Source organism: Lolium perenne, chromosome 4 (genome assembly GCF_019359855.2).
Source record: "Lolium perenne isolate Kyuss_39 chromosome 4, Kyuss_2.0, whole genome shotgun sequence".
Lineage (NCBI taxonomy): Eukaryota > Viridiplantae > Streptophyta > Magnoliopsida > Poales > Poaceae > Lolium > Lolium perenne.
The window spans coordinates 219,038,307-219,057,762 of NC_067247.2; the positions used below are offsets into that span (position 1 = coordinate 219,038,307).

The 19,456-nt window shown below is 42.4% G+C and overlaps 1 protein-coding gene across 1 annotated transcript; it reads right to left on the reverse strand.

The window, feature by feature from the left end:
• Positions 1 to 10,018: 10,018 nt before the first annotated feature.
• LOC127294997 (RNA polymerase sigma factor sigB) lies at positions 10,019 to 19,040 on the reverse strand. Its single transcript, XM_051324895.2, has 6 exons — positions 18,656 to 19,040; positions 13,327 to 13,884; positions 11,552 to 11,782; positions 11,314 to 11,454; positions 10,553 to 10,750; positions 10,019 to 10,473 (listed from the first exon to the last, which is right to left on the reverse strand). The coding sequence occupies exons 1-6, from the start codon at positions 18,893 to 18,895 to the stop codon at positions 10,180 to 10,182; spliced, it is 1,662 nt and encodes a 553-aa protein (XP_051180855.1). The 5' UTR covers positions 18,896 to 19,040; the 3' UTR covers positions 10,019 to 10,179.
• Between the last annotated feature and the right edge of the window lie 416 nt (positions 19,041 to 19,456).

The following is a 19,456-nucleotide window of genomic DNA, read 5'->3' on the forward strand; positions in this document are numbered from 1 at the left end:
CTGATTTCTCCTATTTTCCTCTCCAACCATGTCACCTCGCGACACACACACAAAACCAAAAAACCTATAAGCAACTCTTGATTCTTCCGATCCTGAGATGTTCAGCGAGGACACCGTGCACCTGCAAATCTATTCAAAGCAAACTATGCACACAGTGAAATTCATTTTAGTGTTGTTATCAAACACACAAAACACTAAGGATAGATTTTGCTCTTTCAAGCATCATAGTCTCATATATATTAGGAAAGATTCCTAGTAACAAAGGTACCTGATAATTTAGTTTAAAGGGATTTCTATTTTCGTGCCCTCGGGTCCTTAGTTGTACTCAGTTTTCCCCAGCTCCTTAGTTTTTCCTCAGTTTTCCCCAAGCCCTTGTCTGTAACCCGCAGAAAGAGCTCGGACGGAAGGAATCCCGTTTAGTTGACGTTGGTTGGTGCTGGCAAGTGGGGCCGCTGTTGGTGCCCCGCAGTGGACACGTCTCCACTTATCCAGATCATCGTGGGACCCACAACTTGTCCACGTTAGCGCGCCGGACCCACAGCTTACCCAGGTGACCGTTGCAAAATGGGAGCCCGAGCCAGCCCCGCGCCCGTGCCCGTGCCATTGCTTCCCCTTTCTTTCTCCGCGCCCCATTGTTCTTCTTCTCCGCCAGCGGCAGCCCTTCTCCGGTAGGCGGGTGATGTCTAGTTTCTCTTCGACCTCCCGTTCTTCATGGCCGCAGTATGGACCCGTGCCTTTGACAAGATGCCCTGACTGCCCACGCCAGGAGCCTCTGAAGCGGTCGATCTGTAAGACGGACGAGAACGGCAACCGTGGACGTGAGTTCGTTGCATGCGAGAGCTTGCCATATAGAGAGGGGGATAAGGTTAGATCTCGCTCCAATTTCTCTGTTTTCTCTCGATTTTCTTGTTATTCCCTCGAATTTGGGATTTAGGGTTCACGTTGTTGTTTTCAGATCTTGAAGAAATGCAGGCATTTCGAGTGGCTCGATGTGTCCGTTCAGAGGCTTCAGTTGCAGGAATCAATTGGCGCTATTGGGGGGCGCAATTTGGGAGGGGGGGACTTGCTGTAGAGAATGCGGCGGAGAGAGGAGCCGTTCCGATTATGCCTAATGCTCCCAATGCAGAACTGGTGGAAGTGAAGGGAGAACTGAAGAAAATGAACAAGCAGTTAAGGCAGCTGATCGAGTTGAAGAAGCAAGCTAACCTGATGGCTGGTTTTTTTTTGTTGTATAATTACGATCGGATTCTTATCATTGCTCACCAGGCGCTAGAAGTTGTTACAAGGGATACCTTACAAATCCATTATTCAGTTACATGTACTTGTAGTTGTTTTCAAAGTTAGTGTATGCATTCACCGAAATTACCAACTATATTCCCTAAAAGAAAAGGAAAGCTAAAGATAGTTGATAATTGTTAGAGGGGTGACAAATAATGCAATCACCGAAATCCGCAAATATGTATGCCTCGTGTTTATACCAAAATTATACCACTTTTAGGCCGTTTCAAAATACCAATACCATATCCCAAACTATATTCCCTAAAAGAAAAGGACAGCTAAAGATAGTTGATAATTGTTAGAGGGGTGACAAATAATGCAATCACCGAAATCCGCAAATATGTATGCCTCATGTTTATAACAAAATTATACCACTTTTAGGCCGTTTCAAAATGGGATCCCTTTCAAAATAGGGTCCCTTCAAAATACCAATACAATATCCCAAACTATATTCCCTAAAAGAAAAGGACAGCTAAAGATAGTTGATAATTGTTAGAGGGGTGACAAATAATGCAATCACCGAAATCCGCAAATATGTATGCCTCATGTTTATAACAAAATTATACCACTTTTAGGCCGTTTCAAAATACCAATACTATATCCCAAACTATATTCCCTAAAAGAAAAGGACAGCTAAAGATAGTTGATAGCAATCACCGAAATCCGCAAATATGTATGCCTCATGTTTATAACAAAATTATACCACTTTTAGGCCGTTTCAAAATACCCAAACTATATTCCCTAAAAGAAAAGGACAGCTAAAGATAGTTGATAATTGTTAGAGGGGTGACAAATAATGCAATCACCGAAATCCGCAAATATGTATGCCTCATGTTTATACCAATACTATATCCCAAACTATATTAAGTGGCAAACTCGTTATTGCACATAAATAGAGGGGTGGGCATTCTCCACCGACAGAGAGAGAGGGGTGGCCACGAAGAGAGAGAGAGAGAGAGAGAGAGGTTGCCACGAAGAGACGGATAGGGGTATACTGCCCGTTAGATCAGTGGATCAACGGTTCGTGGAGTCGATCCGTGTGACAACGGCTCAACCAATCAGGATAAGTTTGGGCTTCTCAGAGCATTTGTGACAGTACTTGAGGGCAAAACTGAGTAGTACTAAGAATCCAAGGGCACAAAAATAGTAAATAAACTAAGGGATTCAAACAAAAGAATTACAAAATGAAAAATGTGTGTTTTGTACAATATAATTCATATTGGGCTACATCAAATTATTTGCAATTCAAATATACATGAGTGTGACAATTATGGCATCATTTAGACAAACTATGTTTTGGGAAAGATGTTTTGCAAGGGGGTTTGGGTGGAAAACCAATCATCTTCATAGCTACACTAGTGATTCTGAGAAGTGGCAATTTGGGGTAAAACTTGATTTATATATGTTTGTTAAGGTTTTCTAGGTGGCAGGTTGCGTAGGAAGACTCCATGAGTAGTTGCCACTATGTTTTTATTTTTTTGGATTTTTTTGCGCATGAAATGACTCAATTAGCTATGTTAATCTCATTTGTTGACTCTCTGTTGACCAGCTACTTGAGGGTAAAACTGAGTATATTGCACTTGCCGGTCTAAGTCCTCGAGGGGAAAACTGAGTACAGATAAAATTTCTGTATAAGGCCTGAGGTTATAACTGAGTACACCAAACGTCCCAGGGTTAGACTCGTGTAGCGGTGCACGCTGCAGCCGTGCATAGCGGACGCGTGTTGCGGTACACGCCACCTTCGTCTTTATAGAGCCCCTCTTTCTCTCCCTCGACGCACGTTCTCAACGGCTCACTGCAACCGCCTCTCCTGTCCCATCATCTTCTCCACAACCGAAGAAAAAACCCTGAAGAAAACCGCCGGCGATGGAGAAGAATGAGATGCCCATTGTCGGCACATCAGCCGCCGCCCCCGTCCAGGCCCCTGTCGCTGCTTCCAACGTAGCAGCCGGCGCATCGGCCGCCGCCCCCGTCCAGGCCCCTGTCGCTGCTTCCAACGTAGCAGCCGGCGGATCGGCCGCCGCCCCCGTCCAGGCCCCTGTCCCTGCTTCCAACGTAGCAGCCGGCGGATCGGCCGCCGCCCACTGTCCAGGCCCCGTCGCTGCTTCCAACGTAGCAGCCGGCGCATCGGCCGCCGCCACCGTCCAGTCCCCGTCGCTTGGGACCCGTACGAACCGATTGCAATACGACGCGCCGGAGAACCCCTACGACACCAGCATCGTCGACAACGAGCCGGAGGTAACCCTTTGTTCCCTTGTTCTTATCTCATTTCAATCATTTTGTGTTAGATCTAGCGTTATTACGGTTCGTCTGTTCCTAGTTCAATCCTTTTGTGTTAGATCTTGCGTTATTATTGTTCGTCTGTTCCTAGTTCGATCCTTTTGTGTTAGATCTTGCGTTATTAGTGTTTGTGATTTGCTTTTGTTTAAGATTTGTGCCGATGATGATGAATATTTGGGCATAAATTGATTCAGGGTTTGGTCGATAAACAATTGGTGTGTACAAATTTGTTGTGCATGATCTTTGGTTTGCTGACTCAAATCCTGGATATAAGTGTGTCCAATGTAATCGAGGCTACCTCTTTTTTCGAGCCCATATTTTGATGCATGATTTTTTTTTCACTCTCTGTTCCATCATCGTTGCAATTGACTCCGTTTTTTTTGCACGATCTTTGGTGCTACGTGACAGGTGCAGAGCAGCGACGTCGACAGCGACGACGAGTCCTTTCACACCAAGACTCGTCACGTCCTCGGGGAGGCTGCGAGTCCGGCCATTACGATGGCCCCTTTGCTCGAGGCATTTACAAGTGCCCCTTCGCAACAGAAGCTCCGCGCCACCGACTTCAACTCCCTGGTGAACCATGCTGAATCCATTGGCAGATGAGGCGCTAGAGTTGGAAGGACCGTGAACGTGCATGCGTACATGGCCAAACTCACAGCACTGGGGATTCACCTGCGCAACCTCCAAGCGAGTCACACGCGCTACCGGAGGCGTTGAACGTGCCTCTTTGCACTCTCTGTATGTGACTGCTCTATCTGTAGAGCAGCTTAAATTCATGTAAAATGTAGCTTATGTTGGATCTATCGGTACTACTTTTGGATCTGTCCTGAATATATCTATGCTATGTTGGTTGCTGTATGCAGCTTATCCTATATTTTCTCTCTGGATTTGTGCCCTAGATTTCCTACCTGATTGGGTAAAAACGAAGGCATAAAGAAATGAATGGCGTTAAAAAACAGAAGGACACGCTGCTCTAGATTTGCTACCAATTTGGGCTATCAAATATGAATGAGATCGAGCGAGAGAGAGGAAAAAGGTACATTGAAAACTGCTAATCTGGGCGAAAGAGACAGAAACCACTCGTGCTCCCGTCCCGGACCCACACGGCTCCACACGCTACGGCCCCACAAACATGGTCTCGTCCTGTCCCACGCGGTCCCTTCCTACCAGCCCCACACGACGCGGTCCCACACGACGCGACCCCACAAACGACACGACCCCACTCGTCAGCACGGAACGGTCAACTTAACGGATTCCTTCCGTCCGAGCTCCTTCTGCGGGTTCAGACAAGGGCTTGGGAAAAACTGAGGAAAAACTAAGGAGCTGGGGAAAACTGAGTACAACTAAGGACCCGAGGGCACGAAAATATAAATCCCTAGTTTAAATGCATAGGCTCTTGCGAGATGTCCTTGTATTTGAAGTACAAGAGGATATGTGGTTGTAGGAGTATCGGTTGTATCTGTCATAGTGATGTCCTCATCATCCTCCCCTTCTTGAATTGAAGTCGTCCTAGCTTGACGTAGTCTCATCTTTTTCACCAAAATATGCCTTCAAATCGGAGGAAATGACGTCCTCATCATCCTCCCTTTCTTGAAAGAAAAGCCATCCTCGGCGATGTTTATTTTGTAAACATGCTAACAAAAGGGACAAGGTACATGCATGGTATATGTATATGTCATCCGTTTTAACAGCTCTCTCATGTTGCCCATTTAATTTTGTACATATACCAGTATTGTAGTAGCTCAAAATTTTACTAGTCATATTCAAAACATGTATCACAATTCAGTTTGAATATATAAGTGAAGCATATCGTATTAACTTTCAATTTAGAATGTTTATCATTAAACCATCCTAATAATGGTACACCATGATTTGAAGTCTCCAAATCACACACAGGCTCTTGCGAGATGTCCGTGTATTTGAAGTACAAGAGGATATGTGGCTGTAGGAGTATCGGTTGTATCTATCATAGTGATATCATCATCATCCTCCCCTTCTTGAATTGAAGTTGTTCTCGACATAGTCTCATCTTTTTCACCAAAAATGCCTTCAAATTGGAGGTAATGATGTCCTCATCATCCTCCCTTTGTTGAAAGAAAAACCATCCTCCGCGATGTTTATTCTGTAAACATGCTAACAAAAGAGACAAGGTATATGCATGGTATATGTATATGTCATCCGTTTTAACAGCTCTCTCATGTTGCCCATTTAATTTTGTACATATACTAGTATTGTAGTAGCTCAAAATTTTAGTAGTCACATTCAAACATGTATCAAAACTCAGTTTGCATATATAAGTGAAGCATATCGTATTAACTTTCAATTTAGAATGTTTATCATTAAACCATCCCAATAATGGTACACCATGATTTGAAGTCTCAATTTCACATGCTACACCCACCTTAGATAAGCGATCATGCAACAAGCTATTTGGCATAAAGTCTATAGCACTATTGGAGGTCATATCAAAATGATTGAGCATACTCATAGATTTTTCTTCCATTAAATAAGAAAGTTCATCACACATCATGCAAATCGTATGCACCATAGAAGCATTGTATACGCCATAATCTCCAATCAAATTAAAAGTAAAATCTAGGATGTATATACTTTTTAAACATGCAAGTTCAACAATGTTACATGTAGCATCTGACAAAGATATAGGAGAATCCAATATAATAGACCACAAAGAATTATCTTGAGAAATTTTAGCTGAAACTTCATCATTATGAACCAATTTTATATGATCCAACTCAGATTCAAAACGCATGTCACATGGTGCATTCTCAGTGTCACTTATCTCAAGGGTCTCACTCGTATCAAAGCACGAATTAGAATCAACAATAGATGCACTTAAACAATCATCTATCTCAGTTGTTTGATCACATAACACATTAAATTAATACCACAATCCTCTAATATAGATGGTGTGACAAAAAAAATTTCTATCTCAAAGCAAAGCATAGTAACACTGACATGGCAGTGATCAATTTTATTTGAAGTAACAAAATCAGTACCTTTGCTATTAACGTGTAAAATTCTTTCACATGAACGAGGTACCGTTGGAGGTAGCTTGAAACATCAATCATCGTTGGCGGAGACGCAAAAAAATCCATCGCTTTCTTACACTTGTTGGTCCCATGTAGACGTCTCTTTATTTTCTGTTCAACTTTGCAAGCAAGACGAAACATACAATTGATAGAATAATATTTCTCAAGCATGAGTAAATCCTCAATATCATGGTTTAGTCCGTCCCAAAATCTGTCCATAAAAGATTCTTCACTTTCTTCTAAACCACAATGAAATAAGGTAATTTTCAACGCATTATAATACTCTTCCACGGTGTCACTACCTTGTTCTAAATTTTCCAGTTTATGAAGCATTTTTCGAGTATAACTTGAAGGGACGAATTTATATCTCATTGTAAGTTTTAAATCCGGCCAAGTAGTAGGTATATAATTAGGTGTCGGGGGATGGACCCCGGTAGGCCAGGACTATGGCAAACATACCATGATAAACAGTTTGTATACCGGTTTAAATATTAAACCGGATGCTCAAAGTTGAGTGAGATTTGTGCTAAGTTGAAGCAAACCGGTATACCAGGAGGGGTATATCGGAGTACGAGAAACATAAGAGATTGAGGTACAGAGGCAAAAGATACTGGAGCTCAAAGATAAAGATACCAGATAAAGATACCGGAGCGAAGATAAAGATACCGGAAAGTTGATACCGGCATAAACTAAACTGGGTTAAAGAATAAACCGGATTATAAAGGCTTAGTTTAACAGTGTTGGATGAAACAATCCGGTATACCAGGAGGGGTATACCGGAGTAAAGGCAACCGGTGATGTCTAAGCCGGAGATATGCCCAAGAGGAGAAATTGAGATACGAAGGGTAAGAAGCCGGATAAAGATACCAGAAAACCGGTATAAGATACCGGAAAACCGGTATAGGATACCGGAGAACCAGCATAAGCTACACTGTAGCACGTCGGCGGTCTGGTCAAAGATTCTCTCAAGGACTACAGGATAAGGATGAGCGAAGCACTTCAGCTTTAATCGAAGCTCTCAAGCCAAAGCAGAAGATGACGTAAAAGCTACCGGAGGATGTCACCGTTCCTGATTAAAGGTATACCGGTGTCACCTGCTGCCAAAGAGGCTTTGTAAAGTAGTTTGTCTAGTCAAAGATGCCATTAGGGTTTCTTCCCCTGTAAGCCACCCTCTCCCCTATATAAGGAGAGGGAGCACACCCTTGCGCGGGACACTCGATTGGTAGATGATAGTCTGTAACCTGTAACTGAGTATGCAATAGAGAGATCCCAAGTTAGAAATAGGGCTTGTATTGTGCTTCTTCAACCTCTGGCCAAGGCCAAGTTCATCAGTAAAGCTACCGGTAATCCATCCGGATTCCATCCTTGTGTTACCAAAACCCTCCCCCGAATCCTCTAGCGCACATTCGGCCCCAACTCAAGTCATCCCATGGCATCTGTCTGTTCACCACGACGATATTAGGATACAAGTCACAAAAGTCATCCAACCAAGTAGAAGCATACACAGAGAAAGTACTAACAGCACCGTACTTGATTGTGTTCATAAAAATGACGTGCAAGGATAACATCTATTTCTAGTTCCCAGTCAAGATACATATCGGAGCAAGGAAACCTTCAAATATTGGCATATAAACCGAAGGTTCGTGGAAGATTTTATCTTGTACCTTTGGTCCTCGATGTCGTAGTGGTGTGGTGGGGAACTCGTCACATCATATGGAACATCTCCAAGTATAGACATAGTCCAAGAATTCGTAATGCCGAAATCTGTCATAATTAGTAGAAAACAAGAAACAAATAACAAGTATGTGTTCCTATCAACTACTAGGATGTGGTGGTAAGCCTCTCACAGGATTGCAAAATGTGAAATTCTTACAAGTTCCTTACCATTCAGGAGGTGGCGATCTGCAACCAACAGTATCAAGTAACTCCGAAGATTGAACAAAGCGATTGCCAGACAAACGTACAACACACGGTGTAGACATATGTGGAGCTGTAGGTAGGTTTAATATATGTGAAACTACAACCACGATAATCAATGTAAAGCTAAAAATTCGTTCAAAATTGTTAAGTGCTGGTTCTAGGCTAGACTATACTAGAGATGCGAGTCTAAGATACATAAAAAACACTTAATGGAACGCCCGCCAATAGTTAGTCCAACAGATGTAGCTCGTTGATACTGGTAGCTTGAAAAGATAATAATATGGCATGTGACGAATAGATGAACAAATCGTGGAAACAACTTGGCACAATGCCCGAAAGTGCAAAGTATGAATTTGAGGTGAAAGATAAACTGATGTAGCTCTGTAACTTTTAATCTTGAGCCCAAGACTGCCTAGGACAAATAAAGGAGACAAACTTTCCAATCTAACTGGCGGGATCTAATACCATTTGATAGGGCTACGATCTTTCGATAAGAGGATGATACGTCGATTTGTTGGTGGAGTTCGTGCTTGACGATCCGACTACACGTGCAAAGCTCGTGCGCCAATGCAATCTCTAAGAAAATCTTCAGGTACTGATTTTGCGGATCCACGATCAACCTGATCAAAAGGTCTTAATTTCTACCTGAAATCGAGAACAAGTAAGAACTAATAATGTAATCAAAATTGTTGCGGATATAGATGAAAGCTTTATTGAAAAGGTGTGATTCCGAATAGTCGGTCTTGTTCTGGGCGTTGGTCTCAAAAGAAGTACACGAAGAGTTGCAGCAATGGCTAACTTTTAGTCTAATCAAAATCCAAGTTCTAATGACTGCTACAGAGGGATATATATGGAGGAAGTGAAGGGATTTTTGTCCAACCAGCTAGGGTTGGCCGAAAATACATGGCCTTCATCCACTCATATGGCCTTTTAAAATTCCCTAAACTACCTAATCCGAAAATACATGTGTCTGGCCCATAAAATAAGGTGACGCAGCACAAAAATAACTCTTGGACGAATTTTATGATGGATAACTTGTAGAATTCGTCCAAACATCATTGCTTCATTATGGTGGCTTCAATTTCGAAATCCTCGCTTGCAACACCATCCTGAATCCTTGCAGGCATGCTGCCATCTCCATGCACGTTCCTAATCCAATGCTTGACGTCCGTGCTAGATCAATTCCTAAATAATCTAAATACATTTGATTTAGGCAGCATCATATTCTTATATATATTAGGAAGGATTTCTAGTAACGAAGGTACCTGGTAATTTAGTTGAAACACATAGGCTCTTGCGAGATGTCCTTGTATTTGAAATACAAGAGATGTCCTTGGATTTGAAATACAAGAGAAGATGTTCTTGTATTTGAAGTACAAGAGGATATGTAGCTGTAGAAGTATCGTCAGAGTGTGCCACACACAATGCATCGGCATGAAGTACTATGTCATCCAATGGGTGTTGATGTCGAGAGTAGAGACGAGTGGGTCTGGGCAAAAATTATTTATTCCTCGTTTGAACTACATTATGGAACTCTGGGAAAACAAATACTCTGATAACGTATTTTACAACTGGACCTACATAAATGGTACAAGGATCCTCGAAAACAAAACTAAATTCGAGAGAGAAATGCTTTGTGCAGAGAAAAAGTTCACCAATTGCCTACAGGGACCAGATAATCCTTCAAAGACTTAACCTTTTTCTTGCCCCTCAGTTTCCTAAAGGCACCAGACTCGATCTGACGAATCCTCTCCCTGCTGACACCCATGATATTACCGATCTCCTGCAAAGTTCTTATCCTAAGATCATCGATTCCAAATCTCAGCTTGACGACTTGCCTCTCACGTGGGCTCAAGGTATCGAGTGCCTGATGCACATCCTTCTTCATTGATATTCTATTCAGCATTTCTTCAGCTGTCTCAGCGCTGGGATCAGCTGTGACCTCCTGAAAATGGAAGCAAGTTCTCGTTTGAGTTCTAGGACAGGAAGGACATGCGAGATGCAAAATGTGAACGAGACAGCACCTGGTAAGTCATGTCTGTGCTACCAATTTTGCTATCAAGAGATACACTATACTTTGGGAGGTTTACTGCCGCCTCAACTCGTTTGACAGGCATACCAATGTCCACTGCTATTTCCTCGTTAGAGGGTCGTCTTTTAAGTTTACGACGAAGTCGTTTTGTGCACTCCTTCACACGATAACTTGCCTCAACCATGTGAGCCTACTAATCAGAAAAAACCAATGTAAGAAATATTGGAGCTAAGAGGACCAGTTGCTAAAAGATAAGTATCAAATATAAATTGCTATATATTCGTACTGTAAAGAAAGTTGAAGCAAATGAACTGAGATGGTAGCAGAATCAAACATGAATCAAGTTAACCTGAATCGTCAATGAACATAGAATATTAAACAAAACAAAAAAACCACATGAGTAATATTGTAGCAGTCAACAGAAGTAATATTGTAGCAATGTGCAATGTGTTTCCTTATATGAAAGAAAAAAAGACAACACTAATTGTTAAAATACCATATGTATCAAAAAACTGGCATGATGCATCAACTAGAATTTCTAAAATACTAATATTTCTCATTTTAAACATCAACTAGAATTGACACCAAATTGAATAGGTTCACCCTCACCAGTAGTCTAACTTAATTCTGCTCACACCATGCATATGATAGTACCATTAGGCACAAAGTCACATCCAGTATCAGCATAGCAGCTGGGTTTAAAAAATAGTGCATGAAAACATGTAACCAGCAAAAGGAGGAAGGGGAACATACTGGTAAGCGAAATATCTGGGTTTGCTCGGAGACGGATTTTCTCATTGCTTGTTTGATCCACCAGTGAGAATACGTGGAGAACCTAAAACCCTTTGATGCATCAAACTTTTCAGCACCTCTTATAAGGCCCTGCATTCCTTCCTGTAATGAAGACCTAAAAATAAAATACCAATGCTAAATACAGCATAGCAGTAACCACTCTTATTAACCACAACATTTGCAAATTACATCCATATACCTGGATAAGATCATAGAGCTCCAGTCCTGGACCTTCAAACTCTCTGGCGATAGAGATTACCAGTCGCACATTAGATGTTACCATTCTGTTCTTGCAACGAATACCATGATCCAGGCGTTTCCTCAAAGTGCTCTCATCAGTTCCAGCTGCAGCTGCCCACTGTGGGAAGGTTGGCTGAGCACCATTGTATTCTGCAAGCTCAGCTTGGATTGCCTCCAGCTTCAAGAGATCCTGCACAAATTCAAGGAATTTCTTGCATATTAAGCTCGAAAACTGAGTCTGGATAAAAAAGAACAACATATTACATCCAGTTCAGAATATGATATTTTAGAAATTTGGTTTTAGTTTCGAAATAGATTTAATTCAGATTTTTAGTCCAAATTTTCCACCAATGCTCAAATTAATTTTGTATTGTTGATGAATGGTGATGTTAACATGTGGCAGTTGGTCTACATCCGCATAAAGAAAAAGTATTCAGACAGGATAAAACTGCAACGTGTTAGGGATCTGTATGTTGCACTTCCACCAAAGCGTACTGCAATACTATCGGGAAATTATAAAGTTTGCACAATTACTGATTTATTACAGACCCCTCCAAAAATAATCTTCTGCAAGGCCCATTCTATTAGCATATTTGTGCAAAAATACATACTGAGGTTTTCCTTTCATGCAAGGCTTCGATATGCTGATAAAAGCATAAGAACAATAGTCTTATCTTAGCAATTCCATGTTGGATGCCTGCTGAGTTGGAGGAGAGAAACGAAAAAAGAGGGTTGTCTTCTCTTAGCTAAGAGATGGTCTCTTAGCAAGAAAAATAAGATGTTTTTCTCAATTGTAGGAGATGCCTTCTCTAAGTCACACGTTTTCTATTTTATTTTTAATCATGCCATAATTTAAGGAGCATGCAAACAATAATTGCTGGGAGTAACTCAAAGTTGTATGACATGCTCTTTTGTCTTCTCTATTCAACATGCCATGCATAAGCTAAGACTGTCTTATCAACCACTGTACATGCCCTAAATAGGCCCTCGATACTTCACTTGAATATATCCCCCCTCCCCCCGACACACACACAATTTAAAGAATAAAAAGCCTTGTAGATGAGACAGATAAGACACATGTGTAGATCCCTCCAACTATTTGCATGTGTGGCACACATGTGTGAGTGCAAGAGTGAAGTCTTCCATACCCTTCCCTATAATTTAAAAGTCAAAGTGTTATTTGAAATGTGAACTGTCTTTTAGTCAATGCTCAAAATTTCTTCATTTCATAATCCAAATCAGTATTATGCATTAATTTTCATCAAATGACATTTGAGATACAGTACCCAAGAGCCAATTGTGGCCACGAGAAATTACCATGCAAGGGCACAGACAATTCACTCATTTTATTTATTTCACCCACCCCTGGCCCATGACAATCGCATGATGTAAAACAACTAAAAGTTTAAAACTTTAGTTAAAATACAACACTTTAACAAATTTTAACTGATCCATCGGCATGGTACAGTGCAGCCTATGTCCGGGTATACATATTGTTTGCAGAAGGCCCAGTAGAACCTAAAATATTACCAGAGTAAACCTCAACGTCTTGGCAACATGAACTGAAAGGAAAACTCAAAGAGTGCATGGGTTTTCTGACATCAGCTCTGGAAGTGTCTATATAGGTAGAAACTTAAGCATGGCAAAATACATCAAATGCCAAATTTAACATTGAGATGAGAAGATCCAATAGTACATACAAATTATTTGTAAGATGCCGGTCTCGTCTCTCACCTGAATACCATTTGAGAGCTCAACCTCTTCCTTTGCTGTAAGAAGTTTCCGGCCAGTCATCTTCCACAGGGAACCTAAAGGATTCATGCTAGTCGAGGGACCTTTGGATCGCTTCTTCTTCGAAGATGTTGCTAATTTTTGTGAGCTAAGGACTGTTGCACCTGCCTTTATTGCTGCCCTTGTTCTCCGAGCTCTTCTCTCGGATTGACGTGCAGACTTTACAGCTATGCTCTGAATGTCCTCAGTATCATCATCTAGCTCAGCTTCATCACTGATAATGCCATATGGTTCTAAGTCCTTCAATAGAAAACCATCACTATATTCGTTTAGACTGCTCGATAATGTTTCAGTGCGAAGGATTTCTTTTGCCAAGTAGTTTTCCACTTCCCTTTTTTGTCTAAACATGGGCGGGGAACTATTTTTCTGTACCATATGAACAACTTCTTGGGCAGCTTCAGCAGCTGCTCTTGCAAGAGCAACTGCCTCTGCAGCTGCAGCGGTTACAACAGCCTCTTCGTTCAGAAGTATTTCTGATGCCAGAGCTGTGTCGAAATTTCTCTGTTGACAAATGTTACAAAATATAATGAAAAATCATAATTTCACATTAATGCTAAGACCTGCTAATGCTACAAGTCCTATAATTATCAACTGATTGCATCTTCTGAAAGCCAATTAATGTTACTAGCAGTAGAACTAGCTATGAACTTGTAAATATGTAATGTGAAATTACATCTACATGGAATTCTCAGATTCTATCTTCATGAAATTTGAAAAACTTCAGAAGTTGCAGCTCTTTTGCTAAAAACAGATCTCTCACTTTTCACCTCCAATCTAAGAATCCAGAGTTTCATTTTTGGGCAATAAATGTGTATGGGCCAACCGTGGACTCAGAGCGCGATGAGTTCTTTGATGAGACCAAACAGGTTCAGCAAGTTGTGGATGGTTCGTGGATTATCGCTGAGGACTAACACTGTTCGCTCCAGCGAAGATAGAAGCACTGGCAGAGCTACTCTGACAGAAACAAGAATGGTTTAATGAGGTGCTCACAGATTTAGGGCTCTTTTGTTTCATAGGATAGGAAAAACAATAGGAATAGGAAAAGCATAGGATTGGGATTTCATGCCTAGTTGAATCCTATGGAAAGATGAGTTCTCTTTGATTGTGCCAAAAGAATTTTCCATGAGGTATGACCTAATGTTTTTTTCCTATAGGATTTGCACTACAAGATTCCTATAGAATTAGTTCCTATGGGATATGTTCCTATGAATCAAACAACTAGTGTAGGAGAAAATCCCATAGGATCTAAATCCTACACAATTCCTATACCAACCCTATGAATCAAACGAGCCCTTACAGGTTCAGGAACTGCCACTGCTTGACCGAAAATTTACTGGTCTAATCTTCAAGATCCACCCATACTTACAAGGATTGATAAGAGTGTTTGGCAACTCAGAGCCTTCATGCCAAACACAATGCTGCACTCTGTTCCTAGGGTCAACTCTGATCACTGTCCTCTGAAGATTGAAGCCTCCATGGTTGTTCCCAAGTCAAAAGTTTTTCTGTATGAAAACAGCTGGAAGCCCAGGAAAGGTTTTATGGACCTGGTCAATTCTTGGGAACACTGGATTGCAGTTGCAGCAAGGCAACATGGTAAAGTCAATTGGTGTGCGCTTGGAGATGAAGACATAAGGTTCTACCATGCCACGGCCTCTGTTAGGTTAAGATCGAACCAGATTAAGGTAATTCAAGTTAACGGCCTGCCCCACTACTCTTAGGATGGTAAGCAGTGTATTTTATGAGAATACTACAAAGGTATCATGGGGACAGTGGCCGTGACAGCCCCGGTGATCGACTTGCAGCAGCTCTACCCAAACCTTTTGAAATTAGAGAGGATGACTGATCCGTTCAGTGAAAAGAAATCTTGAATGCCTTAAAGGATATTCTCACGGATAAAAGCCCAAGACCTGATGGTTTTGGGTCAGGATTCTACCAGGATTTTAGCACTTAATTAAAAAAGATATGATCATGTTCTTTGAGCAGTTCTACAGGGCAGAGCTTCGGCTGGAAAGTATTAACAGGTCATATATGATTTTACTCTGAAAAAAGGAGAATGACAGTTCGCCAAATAATTTCAGACCCATTTCTCTTTTAAATTGCATGGTGAAATGGATTCCCAAAGTTCTAGCGGCGCGCCTTCAAAGGATGATCAAACTGATTAATGAAGATCAATCTGGCTTTGTCAAAACTAGGTGTATAGCTGGCAACTTTATGTATGCTATGGATTTGGTTCAAACCTGTAAAAAGAGGAAAAAGAAGGCTATGATTCTAAAACTTGATTCAAGTCAAGCATTCGACACCAGGTTGTGGGAAGCTCTGTTTGAGATCATGCGAGCTAGAGGTTTTGGTGATAGGTGGATAATGTGGATGACTGAACTTCTCACTTCGGCCAAAACAGCTATTCTTCTAAACAGCCTGCTGGGCAGATGGATTGAGGTGAAAAGGGGGTTGAGGCAGGGGGATACGCTCTCTCTCTCTCCCCCTTCTGTTTATTGTGGTTGCAGAAGTGCTTCAACAAATTATAAAACAAACTGCAGCAGCTGACTCGCTTAGGCACCCGGTTCTGGATGATCAACCGTGTCTTGTCTTGCAATATGCCGCCGACACGCAGATTGTGATTCAAGGGGATGTTGAACAAGCAAAAAAATTAAAACAGATCTTCGATGACTTCGCAAGTACCACAGGGCTGAAGATAAAATTTTCGGAATCTACTTTTGTGCCAATCAACTTGACTGAGCAAGAGGGGGCAGAAATTGCATCAGAGCTTAGCTGTGAAGTTGCTTCATTTCCTCAAACATACTTGGGCCTGCCTCTGTCAGATCCAAAGCTCCCTAGAGAGGTCTTTTTGCGATATATTTCGGTAGGTGGAAAAACATATTTGTTTCTCACTTGATTTCATCACTCGCTGAGGGAGATTGACACTGCCAAATCTGTGCTGTCAGCACTGCCGGCTTACTTCATGCCTTGTATAAAACACCCACAATGCGTAATTGATGAGATTAAGATGCTCTCGAGATCCTTCTTTTGGGAAGGAAAAAGTTCTTCAAATGGTAGTGACTGTCTTGTGGCAGGGGAATTTGTGTGCAGGAGTGTTGAGGAAGGTGGCTTGGGCATCAAAAATATGCAAATCCAAAGCACATGTCTGCTCACAAAATTCGTTCACAGAATTCTTATGGAACCTAGCTCCCCCTGGGCCAGATGGGTTCTGAATTTGCATATGCAAGGTAAAGATTTTGATGATCAAACATTATCACAAACAAGAGCTTGTGGGCGCAAATAAGTGGGCCCATAGATACAGAAGTGCAACTTGTGTGCAGCTTGGTAGTGAGGAGAGTACATCCTTGTGGAAGGATAAATAGACGAGTAATAGACCTTTTTCCCATTCAGTTTCCTGCGGTGTTCTTACATGCTGTCCGGAAAAATATCTCAGTAGTTGATTGTTGAAGGGGTGGAGAGTGGATTATCCCCTCAATCACATTACCTCTGAGAGAGCTGAAAGAAAGAAAGAGGCACTTAATTCTGTCTTCTTAAATAATTCAAACGAGGATAAGAGAGAATGGAGAATGGACAAATCTGATACTTTTTCAGTTAGTAACCTGTATAACCTCAGGAGGGCAGCGCCAGAGAAAGGGAACATGTTTACCTGGCTCATTATCAAGGGTAGAATTGAAGTCATATCGGTTTTGTTCAAACAAACCATTGTGGATGATGAATTAGCCCTTTTGGGTGTAAAGAGAGAAACCGTGGAGCACTTTGCTTTGGAATGCGGGCGCACAATCGAAATCCTTGCATTAGTTGAGATCAATCTGAACAGAGCAGTCGTTCTTGGCGACATCTATGCCCGGCAAAAAATCAAAAGCGTGGGATTTGGCTGTAACTGCTACGTTCTGGACGATTTGGCTCTCGATGAACCGTAAAAGTCTTTGATGATGTTGAGGTTCCGGTCCATATGGTGGAAACGCAATGCATGGAAACGTGCAAATTATGGGCACACAGGGAAAAGAATGAAGAGAAGGAGGCTGTGTCGCGCTGGATAACTGAATGGCAGTGATGATCACCCTTCCCTATGCATCTATATTTAGTTTCTCCCCTGTTATGCGGCATCGATACGGATACAGCCGATACTGTGGTTACAGGTATCGGTATCGGTATCGGGCCGATATGGATATGAAAATACGGCATTTTGAAAAATCACCAATACGGGGATACATTTTAACACCCTGATGGTTTCAACAAATGGGCTTGCACTCATGACCACAGAAATTGCATTTCCATTTGATTTCTCGAAAATAGCAACATGATTCCATAGTGGAGCCTTAAAGTTTACGGGTTGATGTGCCATTACATACTAATCTACAAAAAAGATATATATATATAGAGAGAGAGAGGGGGAAGATGGAGCTGCAATTAGATGACAATCAATCGGAGGAAGATAAAGAGAAGGAAGGAGTGCACCAGAGAGGAGGAACTGAGGAAGGACTGTATCTTGCTAGGCTGCGGTGGCTGCCTTGCGAGCTGCTGCTCGGGTCATCACCGTCGGCTCGCTGCTCTATCAGTATCGGAGGGTATCATGGAGGAATCTGTATCAGATACAGTATCCGACACAGACACGAGTTTCAGGCCAGGTATCCGACACGGACAAGAGATTCAGGCCAGGTATCCGACACGGACACGGAGGCCGCCATGTAATTCTCTGCATGTAAAACTCAAGGACCTATCTTAGCTCCTTTTAAATAAAAGTTTAGGTAGGGGGCTTCCCCCTTACGGTGTTTCAGAAAAATAACTACATCTACATGTAGTGATATCATATGCTACATTCATATAAAATGCCACCACAAGTATGATGCAGGAGGGGGGAAGAGCCCCTCGGTCTTTTAATTAAGAGAGTGGTGTGTACGCAACATCAAATGCAAGTCTAACCCGTTGGCTAGACGTGTTGATGTCACCACAAGTATCATTATTCGATGTCCATCAAATTTTGTTGTGGTATTCCAGCGTAACTTGTCAACTGATTCAGCTCACATTCTCACCCACAAACAACATAACCTAGGAGACTCATATTTAGAGCAAAATTCTTTTTGTTGTGGTATTCCAGCGTAACTGGTCAACTGATTCAGCTCACATTCTCACCCACAAACATAAACTAGGAGACCTTCATATTTAGAGAAAAATTAGGGTAATCACGCCCACTCCTTCGTTATATCGAACCTTCTCGTTTCAGTTAAGTTCAATGTAAAACGCAATGTAAGAACAACCAAGCAGACAATGTCACCTGGAGAACCGGCGCGGTGTCCGGAGACGAGTAAACAAGGCGGAGCGGCCCACAAGTGACGCTGTCAGCGTGGAAGACTGTTGCAGCGGCAGAGGTCACAGCGCACTGGACGCCGAAGGGGCTGCGGCCGGAGCTCCTGCCGGAGTTGGAAGACGTGGACGATGCGGAAGGGTGGTGGTGCAAGTGAGTGACTGAGGAAGGAGACGGGGCCCACTTGAAGTGCGGCGCCAGTGACGCCATTGAGGAGCCCAGGCCGATCTGGAGGCTCACCTCGGGCCGTTGGTCTCCATTGGCAGCTGAGGGAGGAAGAGGGGGACGGAGGCGATACCAGGCGACGGTGCGGTTCTGGGATTTGTTTGGTCTCTTTGGATAAGGGAAAGTGAAACAGGTCGGCTGAGCAAGCACTAGGGTCTGATTGGTTTCCCGCAATGTTTTTTTTTTTTTTTTTTTTTGCTTTTCTATCCATTTCATGCAATGATGCAACTTAGCCCAACAGCTACCATACGAGTCATATAGGGTGCCTTTGGCAGGCGCCTCTTGGCTTGTATCGGCCTAGCAATTTTTGGCTCGTTTGGTTGCCTGGACTGAGTGGTGTTATTGCACTAACCGGTTCTCAAAGCACCCTCAGGCCAGGTCTTGGACGAATGCCCGGTTCGGCAGTTCCCAGCGGTGCAGGCAAATCTCCAATGCGGCTGATGCAAAACCGAATCTTCAGCGCACGTGCGGAGACGAGGATGGAGATGGCGGGAGTTGCAGCACGCATCGGCGATAAGCGAAAAGGGGGCGGGAAGGATCCCGTCA